This window comes from Rhinolophus sinicus, chromosome 1, assembly GCF_057876585.1.
Source record: "Rhinolophus sinicus isolate RSI-liver-muscle chromosome 1, RSI-T2T, whole genome shotgun sequence".
Taxonomy (NCBI): domain Eukaryota; kingdom Metazoa; phylum Chordata; class Mammalia; order Chiroptera; family Rhinolophidae; genus Rhinolophus; species Rhinolophus sinicus.
The window spans coordinates 142,849,581-142,867,617 of record NC_142501.1 but is presented as its reverse complement, the minus strand read 5'-3'; the positions used below and the strand labels follow the sequence as shown (position 1 = coordinate 142,867,617).

General features: G+C 41.3%; 1 protein-coding gene across 1 annotated transcript in view; it reads left to right on the top strand.

Annotated features, from left to right (window-relative positions):
- USP46 (ubiquitin specific peptidase 46) overlaps positions 1-17,810 on the top strand; it is a 60,682-nt gene extending 42,872 nt beyond the window's left edge. Inside the window, exons 6-9 of the mRNA XM_074324566.2 lie at positions 7,897-7,980; positions 10,136-10,333; positions 13,513-13,591; positions 14,421-17,810. Of these exons, the coding sequence (XP_074180667.1) occupies positions 7,897-7,980; positions 10,136-10,333; positions 13,513-13,591; positions 14,421-14,522 (463 nt within the window). The 3' untranslated portion in view covers positions 14,523-17,810. The remainder of the gene's footprint in view (positions 1-7,896; positions 7,981-10,135; positions 10,334-13,512; positions 13,592-14,420) is intronic.
- Positions 17,811-18,037: the final 227 nt, after the last annotated feature.

The window sequence follows — 18,037 nt, the reverse complement described above, 5'->3', positions numbered from 1 at the left end:
TTCAGAAAGTGGCAAGAACGATGGGATAAGTGTGTTGGAAGCAAAGGGGAGTATTTTGAGGGGGATTATTGGCAATGCGTCTTGTACTGTAATCAATTTTTTTTTGTTTAAACATTCACTGTATTTGTACCTCGAAATCCTATTTTCTATTTCTTATTTTCCGAGAGAGTAAAAATAAGTGTGTATAGTCTGGAGAAGAGTCTTGCTGAGAAGAAGATCAAGTGGAAGCCATTAGTCATTAAGTTTAAAAATAAGTTTTTAATCTTTAATACAGATATATTAAAGTGACTTTCATACCTCTCTCTTTCTCTCTCTCACCCTCTCTCTCTCTCTCTCTCTCTCTCACACACACACACACACACACACACACACACACACAAAATCATACAAGTTAATAAATGCTGTAGCTGCCTGCCATTACTTTCTTTTTCTAAGCTAGCTAATCTATCATTTTAAAAATGCAGTTTGAGCTGAGAACCAATGAGGGAATTGCCTTATCCTTCATCTTTCAGCATTGTATGGAGATCATTCATGGGAAAAATTCCTCCTCATTAGGGTTGAGTGGAGGTAAGACGCCTGGAGTGTAAGAACAATACATGCCCAGGATAACTATAGATATTGTATATTGAAAATTTGTTCGAGGGGCAGCCAAATGGCTCAGTTGGTTAGAGCGTGAGCTCTTAACAAGGTTGCCGGTTCAATTCCCACATGGGATGGTGGGCTGCGCCCCCTGCAACTAAGATTGAAAACAGCGACTGGACTTGAAGCTGAGCTGTGCCCTCTACAACTAGATTGCAGGACAGCGACTTGGAGCTGATGGGCCCTGAAGAAACACACTGTTCCACAATGTTCCCCAATATTCTCCAATAAAATTTAAAAAAAAAGAAAAAGAAAAAGAAAATATGCTTGAAGTTGAAGTTGATATAAAGACATGGTTCCCCTTTCCCTTTCTTCACTCCCTTCTCTCTCCTCTTTTCAACAAGAGGTTGTGAGTACATATAATTAACCTGGCCTTGTTCTAGATGCTGGAGATAGAGTGAGCGTCAGATACGCTTACATTCTGGTGGAATCCACAGACGGTGATTGGTGCTTTGAAGGGAATTAAAAAGTCTAGAGAGTGCCTGGTAGTGGGGGTGCCAGTGTAGACCGAGTGGTCAGGCAGGCGTCCCCATTGCTTAGGGTATCGCAATTCAGAGGCAATTTATAGTGTCATGGCAAAGCAGTGTTGATTTTTGTCAGTAAGAATCGGGTGACAGAATTGACCTCTCAGGAGTGCAGGTTACCTGGAACTTCCTAGAAGCAGTAGACTGAAGGGACTTGCTGTGGTGATTGACTGTTAGAAAGTCAGCTTTCAGGGCAAAGCCACCAACTCCAGCATAGAAGCACTTGTTGGTTCATCTGGGAGTAATGTATTGTGTGAGCTGGGGGCTGATTGCTACCCCATTTCCCTGGACTCTGGCTCGCCCCCTCTATCCCCAACACTCGCTACTTTGATAGTTACCTCAGCACTTCCTGTTGGTTTGGCATTTCAGCTCTTGTCTCCAAAAGCCTTAGGTCCAGGTGTCGGGGACAAGTCTGTTATCTCTTTGTTTAGTAAGCCAAGGATGGGCTCTTTTTCTTCTGAATGGTTCTGTTTATATTAGGTTGGTGCAAAAGTACTTGTGCTTTAAAAGGTTAAAAATAATTGCAAAAACCTCAGTTACTTTTGCACCAACCTAATAGTATGTGTTCCTAATCTTCTAGTGAAAAGAAGCTATTTTTTTATTTCCCCAAAGTTTTATGATCACAGGGAGCAGAAATGGTTAAGGTTGTGCCAATGTTAGTGACAGATAAGGGAGTGGGAGGAAAGGTTTTACTTGCCCATTCCCCTTCTTTGAGAAGAGGGGTTAGGGAGAAGTGGGAGTTAGGGAGCTTGACTGCTTCCCTTCCCTTCTAAGAAGTTTCTGGGCTGTTCAGAAGAGCAGATGCCAGTGGCCGTAGCTTTGAGACTGACCAGGGAAAGGGCTAACTGGTTAGTTAAAATTTCAACCTTTGCGGGACCCTTGTTATAAAGAAATGTAACCCAGGTTTATGTTTTCATTTTTTCCTGGAGAAATGTATATATTGGGCATGCATACATGATGAAGGCAGGCTAACATTTGGAGATGTTAAGGCTGGGATGGGTGAGTACGAAATAGCCTTGCAATACCTTTTAAACATGAGATTGTCATGTGATTGGACTGTCCAGGCTCATATTCCTGAAGTGCCTGCCCCATTTTACACCTTAAACTAGACGTGACTCTGTCTTACCTGTACCTGCCTTCATGTACAAAGGTGTAATCTGAAACTATGGTGAATGTTTAAATTTAAAAAAGTATTACAGTAAAAGACACATTGCCATTGACCCCCCTCAAAATACTCTCCCTCGCTTCGAACATACTTATCCCATCGTTCTTGCCACTTTCTGAAGCAGTTCTGGAAGTCCGCTTTCATGAGTGTCTTTTTCTTTTTTTTTAAAACTTTTAAAATTTATTTAAGTGTATTTTTCCAGGTCCCATCAGCTCCAAGTCAAGTAGTTGTTTCAGTCTAGTTGTGGAGGGTGCAGCTCACAGTGGCCCATCTGGGGGATCGAAGTGGCAACCTTGTTTGTTAAGAGCACTGCACCCTAACTGAGCTAACCGGCCGCCCCCATCATGAGTGTCTTTAGTTGCACTGTAGTGGCTGCATCAATGTTCAGAATCGATTCAAAACATTTACCTTTCATGATCAGTTTGACTTTGGGGAAGAGCCAGATGTCGCACGCACGGTGCCAGATCCGTTGAACAAGGTGGATGAGGACAAACCAGTTTTTGACAGAATTGCCATTCCAGAAGCGATGTGTGACCCAAAAGAGTGGTGTTATGATGGAGGAAAAAGACACTCACAAAAGAGGACTTGTAGAACTGCTTCAGAATGTGGCAAGAATGATGGGATACGTGTGTTCAAAGTGGGAGAGTATTTTGAGGGGTATTAATGGCAATGTGTCTTTTATTGTAATAAATTTTTAAAATTTTAAATATTCACCATATTTTTTGATCACACCTCACACACCTAAGATCTCACCTCTCCAACATAAAGGGAAGTCTGCCAGGTGTTGCCATTCATCACTGAGAGTTCTGTGATGGAGGTGGCAGCTTCCCAACCTCTTCCAAAAGGACGTACAGGAGAAAGGCCCAGGGAATAAGTGACGTCAGCTGATCCATCAACCTCTTCTGAGACAAAAGAGAAAGAATGGTTATGACCTTTTTTGGGCCCTTTGGTACTTTAATTTTGTCTGCATTCTTGAGGGTTTGTTTTTAAAATGAGAATTACGAATTTTCTTCCTTAACATCGTATCTTCATATCTCTTCTGCTGCGATATTTTCATCTTTCATTTGATGATGAAAAAGTTAAAAAAATAAAGCTAAAATTTTGGGATTTAAATACAAGATTTCTGCTACCTCCTTCCAGAATGGTTTCAGTGATCTATTACAATGTGTTCAGTGAACTTTTGTCCTGAAGAATGCAGGATACAGGTCTAGAGAAGCCATTAAATCCATGTTGTCACTGAGCTATGATTCTGATATTTCAAATCTGGGTCCTGTGTCTTAGGCAAAGTGAGCCATCTATATCATAGGAGGGTACTGAGAAAAATTGTTTTTTTTCTTTTTTTAAAAGTTCAGGGATGGCTTGGGGCAAAAATTTAAAACACGTGAAGTCTATCTTAATTATCCTTTGTGGCCTTTTTGGTATTTCTGTCTGCCATTTCAGAGCCTCAGTCCCTCCCTGTGTCTCCTTCACAGAAACTTAAGCCTTTCTCCTCAAAGTGCTCTGTGTTCTGAAACCACGTTCCTCTTCCTCTGTCTTCCTCTCATTTAAATTTTCCCGGTGCTGGGGAGGTTAGCTAGGAATCAGGAGGAAAGTAGCTTTTTAATTCTCCCAAAACTCTTATTTTAAAAATTAATCTTGTGGTTTTTTTTGTTTTTTAATTACCTTTCTACTTATTTTGAGAAACTACTTCTACATACTAAGTTCATATACATCCCACCATACTTCATTGCCACACACTTATCTATTAGTTTCTCTATTTTGTTTTTCTGACGTTTGGTGGGTGTTATGTGGTATTTTCTAATATTTGACACATACGTCTTTCTCAGAGATTTCTGTTTTTAATCTTCAATATTCTAGTCATTGGTTCTCATACTTTGGAGTGTATCACACTTGGGGAGGTTGGTAAAAATCAAAGCCCAGGCCATAGTCAACTTCAATGAGCCTGGGCCTCTATGTTTAATTAATTTTCTGGGTGATTTGGACACCGGTGTTTGAGAAGCACTGCTCTAGATATTTTGCCGCTCAGACGGGCCCATGGACTAGCACCACTGACATCACCTGGGATTGCATTAGAACTGCAGCACCTCAGGTCTCTCCCCAAAATGAATGAATGAATCAGAATCTGCACTTTGACAAGCTCTCCAGGAGACTTACATGTATTATATATTCACGTTTGCAGAGTGTTGGGAATAGTGGCTCTCAGCCCTGGCAGCATGCAGGAACAATCTGGGAAGCTTTAAGAACAAAAGTGGGTTCTGCCTGGAGAGATTCTGATGTAATGGACGGTGGTGGTGGCGGTGGTGGGGACCGGGAATGGAGATTGAGATTGTTTTTAAAACTCTGCAAGTGAACAGCAGGAGAACCACTGCTGAAGATTATAGAACAAAGATTCTTCCCAACTGGCGTGCCCTGGAATATGGGTTACAGGTGTCTGTTGATTCCCTCAGCTTCTTGGAGGCTATGCAGAGCCATAGGAACTGCCATATTGGTTTCCCCCGGCTCCCCCTATATTGTATCATTTTCTCTGTGGGTCATGACATGAAAATTATCGGGAAGCGTTGCTTGAGAATTTTTTTTTAAAATCAATTTTTGAACTTTTGGAAAAGTTAAGATTTTAATTTTTTTTAAAAAGCATCAAATACAGACATGAACTTGGGCATGATAGCTGTCTTTATAATATATAACCTTCCCATGAACATAGTCTTTCTTCATTTTTTCAAGTTTTCTTGTACACATTTCCATAAGATTTTGTAGTTTCCTTTCTTTATAAAGGTGTGCATTTCATATTAGATTTATTCCCAAAGTGTATTTTTTAATAGTGCTTTATTGCCACTATGACTCTTTTTAAAGAAATACACAAAAAGTTTTGCGCTTTCTCTCTAAGCTGTCCTCTGTATCTTATCCTGTTGGTAAGATGTCTCTACTCTCTCCTTCCCCTTTATCTTTCTCGACCTTTGTTGCCTGAGAAGTTTCCTCAACCTTTTTGTTCCAACTACTGTACAGCAGCAACTGAAAGACCTGATCTGCCTCAGAGTTTCCTGCTAGGGTTTTCCCCTTTTCCTCACTTAGCCTCTTCTAATTCTCAACTCAGAGACACCCTGAAAGCATTACCTTCTCTCTCGTGGCAATGAGTTTCTGGCCAGCTGGGGATGGGCAGGATGGGGGATATTTGTAAATCGGGTCTTTAAATTAGATACTAACTTCTGCTATATTTTTACATATCTGGGTCTACAAATACTTCAGAAAACTGTCTTTGAGAAATAAGAGTGAGTAGACAGTGTTTAATCCCTTCTTCATTGCTCTGCTTGCCTTGGTTATTCTGTCTTTGGCTGAATAAAGAGCTTCATCTGTGGTAGACGTTCCAAGGGTGTGAGTCTCCACCATCACCCATACTCACCTCCCCCATTTCCGGCTCCCACCTCATTCCACCTCAATAAATCCTATGTAGGCCAAGAAAAAATTTCGTATCAGTTACTCCACTGAAGAGTCAGCCCGTATTCAGCTAAATTTGAGTCTGTATTATGCACCAAGCACTTGAAATCTGAGGGTGGAGTTTAATTGCCTACAAATTGTTTCCTTGCCTTTTGATCCCCTCCCAGTTCTTCCTTTACAGCGCTACCAGTAATGGTGTTTCCTAAAAGCTCTGTTTGATTATTGCCTCTTCCTTGCTGGGGCCAGTTGGTGGGACTGCAGAGCCACTGGGTTCACGCCAGCATCTAAGAAATGTACTGGGTGCCTTACCTCCATCCCTCTGTGTTGAGACATTCCATCTGTCTGCAACCCATGACTCTTATCCACTGGCACACTTTCCGTTTTTGAGAACCCAAGTCAGATATCATCCCTAGGGGAAATGTCCTGAATTACCTCAGTTCAAGTTCATTTCTCCTTTCCCTGGACTTTATACACATGCTTCTGTCTTCATTCAGCCAACATATGACTGAGAGTGCTGGTGCGTTGGGCCTCTTCTCAGTACTCGTGCTGTAGCCGTGATTGACACAGACGGGGTCACTGCCCACATAGAGGGGAGGCAAATAATAAATGAATAGGAGGGTGGTTTCAGATAGTCATACGTGCTCAGAAGAAAACAAGACAGCAATGGGGTGGGGCTGGGTGGATTTGGAGAGAGTGGACAGGGAAGTCTTCTCACAAGAGGTGATGTTTGCACTGATCCCTGAATGAGTGAAGCCAGCATGGAAGCATCTGGAAAGGAGCTGTCAGTGTAGAGAAAACAGCACCTGCAAATGCCCCAAGGCAGGGAGAGCTAGCACTTGACCTACAGAAGAAGGCCGGCCTGTATGGCTGGAGCAGACTGAAAGAGGTGGGGGTGGGGCAGGAGAAGAGGTCAGAAGAGCCATCAGGAGTTTGAGGATGGCTGGCCTGTCTGCGATGGCGAGGAATTTGGGTTTTATTCCTAAGTACACTGAGGAACTGCTGGAGGGTTTTAGGTAAGGGAATCAATCGTGTGAAATGATTTATGTTTAACCTGCATGAACACTAAATGTTGTCAGTGGTTCCCTTGCATGTGTCTCTGGTAGACTGTGAGCTGTGTGAGGGCAGGTGCTCTCTGAATCCCCAGCACCTGCTCTGGAGTGCTGTCAGTAAACATTCGGGGATTTGATGAATGAACAATCTGTGCTTTGATAAGCTCTGTTTAAGTAGTTGAGTCTTTCACACCATGTAAATAATAAATAACATTTTCGATTTAATAAAATGTGATCATTCTAGTGCTGGGACACTCCCTGTGGATACGGAGATGCCACAGACTTTTTCAGGGTATTATATGCTAGGGTATTATTATATTCTGGATGCCCTTTTCAGCCTTTGGAACAGTACCCCAGGAATGTTAAGTAGAATTTCGATGACCAGAAGAGAATGAAAAGCCATGACATTTAAAAAATGAAAACTATAAGTAGTACAATAAAACCTCATGATAAGGGAAATACAGATATAACATCACAATGACATTTGTTCTCAAAAGGAGGTAGGGTTATGTTCTTCTTATCTGGGGTGTGGGAAAGCGGGGAGCAGAGGGTTGGTAGAAAGTGGTCATCTCCTGATTACTTAGGACTTTCTTAGTCAATATAAGAAGAGTTGTGTACGGTTTAAATTTCATTATCTTCACTTACGAGCTTTTGAAAAATATAGACCACCTGAGACATACTGTTTTTCATTAACTGCACAATTATGTCACCTTCAATCCATTTTATGTGATTGACTTTTTTGGATTCAACTTTATGGTGGGCTTTTACTCCAGTTAGTATTTTTCTATTAAAATTTGTATCTCCAATTTACAGGCCCTGAGCTTTTTCTGAATCATTTGGAAACATCTATCTGTGTGTCCCATTAAATAAAGCTATACTTGAAAATATCTCACGGTGAAATCATAACCCAGTCCAGTAGACATGCTCTAATGGCATCGTAGCACCTACTCATAAGTAGGATCTTTTCTCATTACTTCTTTAGCCACATTTACTTAAAAGTCAGCCTGCAGGTAATAGAGGGTTTAAAACATGGCTTACCAAATATGGTTTGGACTTCTTTTTAAGTTGTAAATATTTTTCTCTGCAGAGACTTCAGCAACACAGAAACACTGTGTAGTGAACAGAAATATTATTGTGAAACATGCTGCAGCAAACAGGAGGCCCAGAAAAGGTGTGTAAAGGATTTCGCTCAAGGGGTGGCTTTGTATCGTGAGAAGGAACCAGACTGTGGAACCTGACAAGTCTGATTTTGAATCCCAGTTCCATTGGCTCACAGCCAAGTAGCTTTGGAGAAATCAATTAGCTTCCTTACTAGTAAAAACCAGGCTAAGAATGCTGACCTTCGAGAGTTGTCCATTATTCTGGTTGTTTGCTCATTTGTTCATTCATTCATTCATTCATTTAACAAATATTTACTGAGTGCTACTACTATGTGCCAGATACAATGCTAGGTAAACAAGTGGTGATCAAATATAATCACTATCCTTTTGGGGTTAAAGGCAAATTATAGAAAGGACTTAGCATAGTACGTAACACATGGTAGTCACACAATAACATTGTTAGTATTGCCTAAATATTGGAACTTTTTATTTAGAAGATACAAGAGATTTAAATAATTAATTATTTAATAAGGAATCATGAAATCAATGACACATCAATTATATGGACAGGTGATAAGAATGTTATCACATTCTGAATTGATGTAGGACCCAATGTTGCCCATCCTTTTATTAGCACCAACCAGCCAGTTACAGCTCTTGGACAATCTCAGATAACCAGTGATTCCCTGTTATTTTCCCCCAGAAGCCAAGAGACTTGACATTTTAATTATCCTGTGAAGCCTTACTGTGAGTTAAACTTACCCTGTCCATGCTTGTGGAATTTTCAAGGTAACTCAGATGCTTATTACTGCCGTCCAAACCCTCAGGGGTCTAGAGCTGAGGTTGAAATAATTTCTATGCCCAGCCTCCCAGCCCTTCTCCCCCAGATATGAACATCTGTCTTCGCAGCCTCAGAACTTGCAAAAGGTTAATCATTCTGGCAGGTGGAGTGGAGGTGGTAGGTAGTTATCTCCCATTAGTGGTCAAGGGACCACTGTTTCCATCCGTATATTCTAAGCCAGCCTAAGGGTAGCCCAGGTCCTCTTAGTGTCATGAAGGTGTTTCTGTTCAGCTCTGGAGGTTATGTATTAAAATATCACGTGTTCCTATAAAATTAGGGTTTTCCATAGTTCGTATGTTTCTGCTGATTTTTTTTGCTTATTTTTATGAACAGGGTTTTTACCTCATTAGATTCCTGAATAATAATCTCTTAAAATTTGCCCTTTTCAAATAGTATGCATTGAAAACGTGCACAGGCCAAGCATCATTTGCATTAATTCGGGATATTCACAGAACAGGGGGCCTGGAACGTGACCGGAATCTCCTCTATTCTAACCAATTTAACTACATTACACTGTTGTCTTTGTGACTTTTTACCAAGGAATACTAATGGTCATCTAGTGAAAAAAGCTGTCTGTGTTTATGTAAGTTTGCAGAATGTTGTTTCACACAAAAGAGAGCAGTTCCTTTACTGCGGGTTTCTCCAAACCTTCAATATGGTAAAGTACAGGGAGGAGCTTCAAAATAGAAAATAGCAGTGTCCAAACTTGGTCGCAGAAACCCTACATCTATTAACCTGTCCAGTGCTCTCATGAGCCCAGTTTGGGAAAGGTCGCCGTAAGCCCACCCTTGCATTTTACAAATGAGGAAACTGAGAGCCAGAGAAGGGAAATGACTTGCCCAAGAGCACAGAGTAAGGAGTGAGAAGGAACCTAGTGTGCTTGGTTTCCTGATGCCAGCAGCTGGGCAGTGTCTGAACATCCCCAGCGGTCCTCAGAACCTGAAGAGCAGACCGCTCCCTTCTGCTTGGCCACTCCCCAACTTCCCTTTCTCAAACGCTGTCACCCCTCCTCTCCATTTTCTCAGGGTGGGATGTGCAGGGGTGATTGTCCAAATATTGTTCCTCCCTGGGAGGCAGAAGGCAGTGACAGAGAGCAATTGCACGTTATATTTTTATTGGTACAAAAATTTGGGATTGTCTCCTTTGACCAGAGACCCACTGTTACATTTTTCTCTTGCTGACTCTGCTCCACTTAGCGGAGGATGCAGGGTGGATAAGGCAGCTCTACATGAGTAAGCATACTTTTATTCTTGTGAGTGGTTTGGTTATTTGCTGGTCTGAGGTTGGTTAGACCCTTTCTGCTCTGCATTTGCACAGGCAACAGTGAATTCTAGTCCCCTAGCAGGTGTTAGGTACAACTGATTTTCTATTTCATGGTTTCTTAGGATGAGAGTAAAAAAGCTGCCCATGATTTTGGCGCTGCACCTAAAGCGGTTCAAGTACATGGAGCAGCTCCACAGGTACACCAAGCTGTCTTACCGGGTGGTCTTCCCGCTGGAACTCCGGCTCTTCAACACCTCTAGCGACGCGGTGAACCTGGACCGCATGTACGACCTGGTGGCTGTGGTGGTTCACTGCGGCAGGTAAGGGCCCCGCGGCCCGGTGCGTGTGAGCAGCTGGGGGGCCGTTCCTGTGCGGAGACAGGCCCAGCCACGCCCTTCCTGGGCTGTGAGATAGTAATAATGGGACTTCTTGGGCTGTCTTCCAAGCTCATGTTTATGTATTATCTCAACAGAAATCGAAACATGCCTACGTAAATAAAATAATAACATAAAATGCATTATGATATAATGATAATACAAATGTTCGCTCACAAAGGAAATAATAAATCTCCGTTGGATATAAATGATGCTTAGGAAGAGTTTGAAATAGCATGGAGAGGAAAAAAAAAAAAGAAATAGCATGGAGAAATAAAAGCTTATGCTATTTTAATTTTTAAAAAGCCAACTTATGTATGTAATAGGATCTCAAGTGTTTCAAGATGTATGAATAAAGATTGGAAGTACATAGTAGATCTAATTGTTTTGGTATTTCGAATGATTGAAAATGTACTCTTAAAAATATTCTTTATGCAGTTTTCAGTCTTTGCCCAACATTCTATAAGAAATACATAACCAGGAAAAAGAGAGAGAAGGTCCTTAGATACAGGAGAGCAAAGTGTTTTGCTGAAAGTCCTTTGAACAAATACTTTTTATTCAGTAATTTGAAAAATGTCTAAGCATGGAAAAGTCTATTGAGAATTCACCTTTGGTTTCGCTTTGCTCAGCTGTGTTGGGTGTATGCTGTCTTCCTGGAGCAGGCGCGGCCTTGCTCCTGACCGTGCAGGTGTTGGCCTGGGATGCCACACAGCGGGCGTCCTTTCCTCCCTGTCTGCCTGGATTGGATGGTGGGGAAAGGAGCATCACCAAAAGGGTGCAGTTCTACTACAGGAATGGATGGATGCATTTTTAACCCTGTACTGGGGTGGATGGTATCAGAAACTGTACCTCACATCTGAAGCACCCTGTGTTTTGTCCTGTGCATATTAACTTTAAGTCACTGGATATTTTCTTACGTTCCCAGTAAGTTATAGTTATCGGCCAGTTATAAGCCAGCTTTGTGTTTTCTCCAAAGAACAGTTCTAACAGCAATTCTTGTAAAGCACACAAGGGTCCGGTGATCAGGAAGCTAGCCGTGAATGCTGGTGGGACCCCTGGTAGAGGTTCAGAGGAGGCAGTGTTGGCAGGGCCAGAGCCTGCGACCTGGGGGTCCTTGTGGCCGAGGCAGGCGGTGTGGACTGGTGAAGGGGAAACAGCAGTGTGCAGATTGTAGGGTATGTGTGGGTTTCCAGTATGAATCTCTAGGTGCCACCTCTAATCCTTGGGAGCGCTGGTGAGGGCAGGGCACACACCCATGTAGGGGGCTGAGGGACAAGTGGGGGGTTGGGTTCTGGAACAGTACGCTTCTGTAATGGGGGCACAAGTCCGAGCAGCCCTGGCAGCAAGGATGAGTTGGTGCCAAGGCATGCATGCTGCTAACAAGGATTCTTTAAATTCCTCCCCACTAGAGGTATGATTGTTCTGATACATGGAGCAGAGCGGGCCTTTGCACAGAGATCTGGGTGGGGGCCCCGGAAAGCTGTGAAGTTAGGGAGCTGAGCCCTTCTTTCTCCGTGCCGGCATCTCCTGGCCCACAGTTGCCGCGGGTCCGCAGCCTCATTCATTGATTTCTACTGCAAATATTTTTTGAGCCCTCGTTTCCTGGGTTCTGTGGCAGGATCTAAAGGGACAGCAGTGAATAAGACACACAGGGGCTCTGCCTTCATGAAGCTGAGAATCTAGTGAGAAAGGTAATAAAGAAGTACACACAGCAGCCTGCCACCAGCAAACCCAAACCACTGCAAACTAATTTGTGATTTTGATTCATGGTGTGAGGAATGAACAGGACAATGAGAGAGCAATGGGAAGTGCCTCTTCAGGGAACGTGATCGGCAAAGATCGATCTGCCAAGGTGACATTTGAGCTGAGGCCGAAGGGATAAAGCGGGCCAAGCACGCAGATCCAGGGGATCATTTCAGGTGGTTACAGCAAGTGCAAAGGCCCAACCTGTGAAGGGTGATGTGTGTGGAAACAGAAGAGAGCAGAGTCGGCTGGAGCTCAGAGGGAGAGGGAAAGAGTGGCTGGAGGAGGCTGGAGACAGGCAGGAACAGGTCACGTGGGTCATCGTGTATTTTAAAAAAAGCAAACAAAAGGAAATTCAGCTTTTCAGCTTTAATGGTACACTGAAAACACAAAACTGCAGATTTATGGTTAAATTCCCCTCAGTTGTGCAAATCTCACTACATACTAACCGCTGTTTAGTTGTTCTTTCTACTTTTTTCCATATTGTGTAGTACACACGTTTTTAATTTAGTGGTTGCTATTGTTATGCATTGTCATTTGTTAACATCTTTCTACAACTTGCATCACATCATGTCACTCCTCATAATTTCCCAGTGTCTTCTGTGCGCTTTCACAGCAACATCTGAAATCTTAACCATGATACCTGACTCCCCACTTCTCAGGCTTCCTCCCCTGGCTCACGCTGCCCTGGCCTCCTTACTGTTCCGCAAACGCAGAAAGAACTGTACCCACCTCCTCTCCCGGATCTTTGCACTTGCTAGTCCCTATTCCTGAAACTAACTTCCATCATGTAGTCACGTGACTTGCCCCACCCCACCCCCCTTTCCTTCAGGGAAATTTCCTTCTGCTTAAGTCTCGTGTTATCAGAGAGGACTTCTCTTACCACTTACCTCGAATAGTACTTTCCCTCTGCCAATCACTATCCCATTGCTCTCTTCTTCATGGCACTTACCACCCCTGGAAATATGTTTATATTTCAGTTTGTTTATTGCAGATTCAACCCCCTCCCCAAGAAAGTGGGACTTGGTTTTTCTCACTGCTTTTTCCCCTGACAGCCAGAATAGGGTCTGGCACATAGTAGGTATACAGTGATTATGTATTAATATTTGTTGAATTTAAATATCTGTTTTCCCCCAGTGGATTGTGAGTCCTTAGAAAACAGATGTTTTGTTCCTGTCTGCATTCATTCTCCCGTGCCCAGCACAATGGCACCGGGGCGCCTCCATAAACTGTCACAAGAACGTGGGCATGGACAGGACCTGGGCCACGTCCTCTGTCCTAATGACACAGCTTTTCCTAGGGAATCACCGCTTATAAAGCGCTACCTAGAGTTGTATAGAGAAGTGAATGCTAACGGGCTAACTTTGTCTCTTCTCTTCCAGTGGTCCTAATCGTGGGCATTACATTACTATTGTGAAAAGTCATGGCTTCTGGCTTTTGTTTGATGACGACATCGTAGAGGTTTGTACGCAGCGTGTTCGACAATAGGGGGAGGGCGCCGATGGCATTTGGGGGGATGTGGATGTGTGGACATTTTCGAAAATAGGCCTATTTTTCCATAATATGACTTGAAAACAACTTATATTTCTCTCAAAAGTAAATCTGCTCCCCATTCTTTATGAAAAGGGAGAAGGGTGGGTATAATCATGAACTCATTAATCTGTGTTTTTGCTAAGTTAACTCATCAGCCATAGACAGGGGATCGCTATGCCACCATAAATTCATATTTATATGTAAATCCTTTTTCCTAATATGACTCAGGCCCTCTCTGGTACAGACCACATAATAAACTTCAAAGTTCTGCTAACAGTCTCTCATTATACTAAATTTTTCTTGTATTAGTTATGATTTAAATATATCTGTTCAGTCTGTTGGACCTGGGAGTCGGTATATTACACCAAAGTATTCCATATATTGATTTTATTTTAAAGGAATACTAGCCGGAGAGAATTCCACTAAAGGAAATGAACTATGAAAGAATCAAGGTTATTCCCCAGACTCTCCAGTTTACCATTTGAAAGACAGAAATCCTGGCTTCTTCCAAGAGTGCTCACATATGGCTGCTGCTAGATTAAAGGGTGGCTTTCTTCCCCAAAGATTTGCAATTTATGTAATCATGTTCTTCTGCCAAGTCTGTGGGTTTATCCATTTGCTATTGAAAGTTCCCCAATTGTGATTTTATAGCCAACAGTGTTTCTTACATTTTTTTGTATGTGCAGTCCATTAATTTTTCTTTCCTTCTAGTAATCATATTAAACAACTATATTTTTTTTTTTCTGTTTTATTGCAGAAAATAGATGCCCAAGCTATTGAAGAATTCTATGGTCTGACGTCAGATATATCAAAAAATTCAGAATCTGGATATATTTTATTCTATCAGTCAAGAGAATAACTTAAAGAACTGTGGGACTAATTTGAGTGGGGGAAAATGTTCAAAGCACTATTACTTGGTTTCTCTGCAGACTTTCTTCTTCCTCAGTGGCTCACCAATGGTATTACTCCAAGTCTCAATGGTCTGGCTGTGTTCGACTCTCTCTCTCTCTCTCTCTCTCTCTCTCTCTCTCTCTCTGTTTTTTACATGCAGCACTATTCGTGGTTTTATTTTAGTCTGAGGTAGAGTTAACTGCAATCAGATTGTAGTAAGATTTATATGAATAACAGTTGCTAACTTTAGGATTGTGTCAGCTGTGCCACTGGCTATGTCTGGCTGAATTAGAATGACATTTCCTATGAATGTCTGCAGTCTATTTTGGGTCTTTGCTAAACTTCCTAAATGGCTTCCAGGGTCTCCTTTCAGAGCATTCCTTTAACTTGTCCCTGGAAGCATTGCTACCCATTTTTAGCTTCTCTGCCTCTTACCTGACAGAAGAATTGGGTAGATGTTCACTTTTTAGGGCTGCGACTATAGCTTTAAGTTTGTGCAAGTGAAAATGTTTAAAAGTGAGTAACCTCGATACTAAAATCATCCTCTAGGTGGAACAGGGTTGAAGAGCTGTTCGTGGTGGCCAGCGTCTGCCCTGGGCTGTGCTCACCTAACCATTAGAATTCCCGGGGCAAGAAAGGTAAGGAGCTCAGGGCAGGCAAAGACAACAGGAGGGAGCATCTGTGGACAGTGAAATGTTACTTTGCTTATCTTTCTACCAAAACCAAGTTTCAGGAAAATAACTCTTTGTTGTTTGTTTTTAGTGACACTTTTCTTCTGTAAGGTCCTGTGACTTTATCTATCCTTTATCTGGCACTGCTAAGCTTTCCAAGGTGTGTTTCCAGACCTGCTGGTGTTTCACAGTCTGTGGCCGCAGGGCCGGGACACCATGGGAACTGCGTCCGGCACAGCTCTCCTTAGCCAGTCAGTACCAACGTCATTCTCTATCCAGAAGAACGAAGGCACTGCACCTTTACCATCAGCAGCATTGTACAGCCGTTCACTTTTTAACATTTTAGTCTGTTTACTGAGGCACTGGCAAGTCCTAGGGCTAACATGGAACCTTCCCTAGAGGGAAGAGTGGAGTTAGCTGGGTATGAAGGTCAGTCAAAGGACGTGTCAGTGGGTGTGTGAAGGAAGGAACAAAATGGCGGCATTTCTTTGACTCTGACTCCTAGAACGCTTGACGAGACAGTTTTTTGGAAGAACCTCATCTCACCATAGTTACTTTTACTTTTTTCACTTTTGTTATATATGTATTTATTAGGTCATTTGAGTATTGGCACCTTTTATTAAAAGGGTCGATGTGGTGTTTTGCTGTTGAGTTCATTTTTGGTTTCCTACAAATACTATGAGTCATAGACCTTCCTTTGGGAAGTCAGTTGACTTCCATACACTATAATATACTGTGAACATAATATTTTGTTACCTAATAAATCCGTGAACGAACATGCAAACGTTTGGCATAATGTGAACTAAAATTGAAATTGAAAATGTTAGTGGCCATTTTGCAACAATTAAGAGCATAGCACTTTATCTAGATGAAAACTGGATTTCTTATCTTTAAAATCTTGAACTGTTTATTGCTCAGAACTTAAATAAGCATGCTGACACTTCATCTGTTCATGCTTGAAGTGAAATGTTTTACTTTTCACTGGAGAAGATGAAAACAGGGTGATCTTCACATTATTGTTTTATACGAGTGACAAAAATATATCTTGCCTTATTTAGAGGCAAATTCATATTTATAAATATTTTGTCTGTTTTTCCTCCATGAAACATATGCAGTAATCACTTACCGGGAAGGTGAGTTTTTATTCTGTTTTCCAGGAGAGATGCTTTCCAATTGATTGATGTAGGGAACTATTTGTACCATATTATAACCCATATATTTGACTGCAGGTTGCAAAGTTTAAAAAAAAATGATGGTTGATATCTAATATATTTGGAACTGATTCTAAGCAAAACTATTAAAATTATCTTTGAAATGACTCTTGAAGCTAATTTATTAGAAAAAAAATGTTTCATTTGGAAGCCTATTGAAGTAATATCTACATGCCAAGTCATAGATTCAGTACTTTTTTTTCTTTTAATGTGTAAAGAGTTTTTTTCCAGTGACTTAACTGAAGTAATGCCTTCTAATAGAAAGGATCAGTTAAAATTCAGTATTCAGGGATAGATTTTTAGAATTAAAAAAAATAAGTATGGAAGATAATGCACAGACATAAATGGTTGTGTGACAGGAAAAGAAGATTGGTAAAAGACCAAAATGCACTTATCTACCAACACTCCATCAGTTTTTTTAAGCATTAGAGCTATCTGGTAATTTTTTCCCTCTTCCTCTTCCGTTAATGAAACAAACACTGGGAAGCTACATTTCCCTCCTAGTCATCTCTGTTTATGTAAAGACAGCATGCAAACATTTTAAATTTTTTATCCCTCATTCATCACATAAAGCAGAGATTGGTATGGGATATGTGAGACCATTCTGAGGTCAACAATAGCACAAAGACTCAACAATATGCCCTCAAATGGCCAGTGTTTTTGTGTGTCATTTTCTGGCAGGAGTGAGTAGGCCTGTGGTATTTCTTTTAACTGCTGGGTGATTTAAAATAAGTCACAGTGTTTTACACTTAAAGAGAAAAAAACATTTGCTTTATTGGTTACTTACTAGTTTAGCATCTAGATTATGGTACAATATGCTAAAAAGTCATTTGATTAAAGGTCAATTTTGGTAAAATGCTGACGTCAGTCCTCATATGTTGATACATTTTCCGTTCCAAGGCAGCACGAAGTGGCCTGGTTTGGAGTGAGCCAAGGAACAACTCTAGAGGCTGTTGGTTTGAATAGGAAGACAGTCGTATTTGGTGTTAGAGCCTGGGATATTTTGTATTTCAGATGAAGTGGGGAAAAAAATGACAGGAATGGCCCCTACGCATTTATTTCCAGGGACGCCCTTAATCTCATGGGCCTGCCTGATAGTGGACTATGTCCTAACGGGCATAAGACTTATTTTAGATATTGGAGTGTGGCTTTATTACAGATGGATTTTATCTTTAGACTTCACATTTTGCTCAACGTTGTATATTCATGTGTATTAAAATATTGTGCACTAAATGTTTTGCCCTTGTTTGCTGTCATATGGTCAAGGCATTTAATAGCACTGTTGTGATTCACTCATGTAAATGGCATGGGTCAGGGGAAATTATTTCCTACTTTTCTGCCTAATTAAATTTCTGTTTTCCAGTATTACATTAATTTATTTTTGGCTTCCCTTTCTGTGTAACCAAAATAGTTACTGTATGTGTGTGGCATTCATATGATTCTGTTGCTTTAAAAAAAAAAAAAAAAAAACTCCAGAAATTTAGTTTTTCTTTAAAATAACCTGTACCTTAATTTTTTTAATGTAACCAATTCAAGCACTTTAAGCAATAATGTCAATCTTGTGAAATTTCAATCACTTTAACACCCCTCCCTCTGAAACT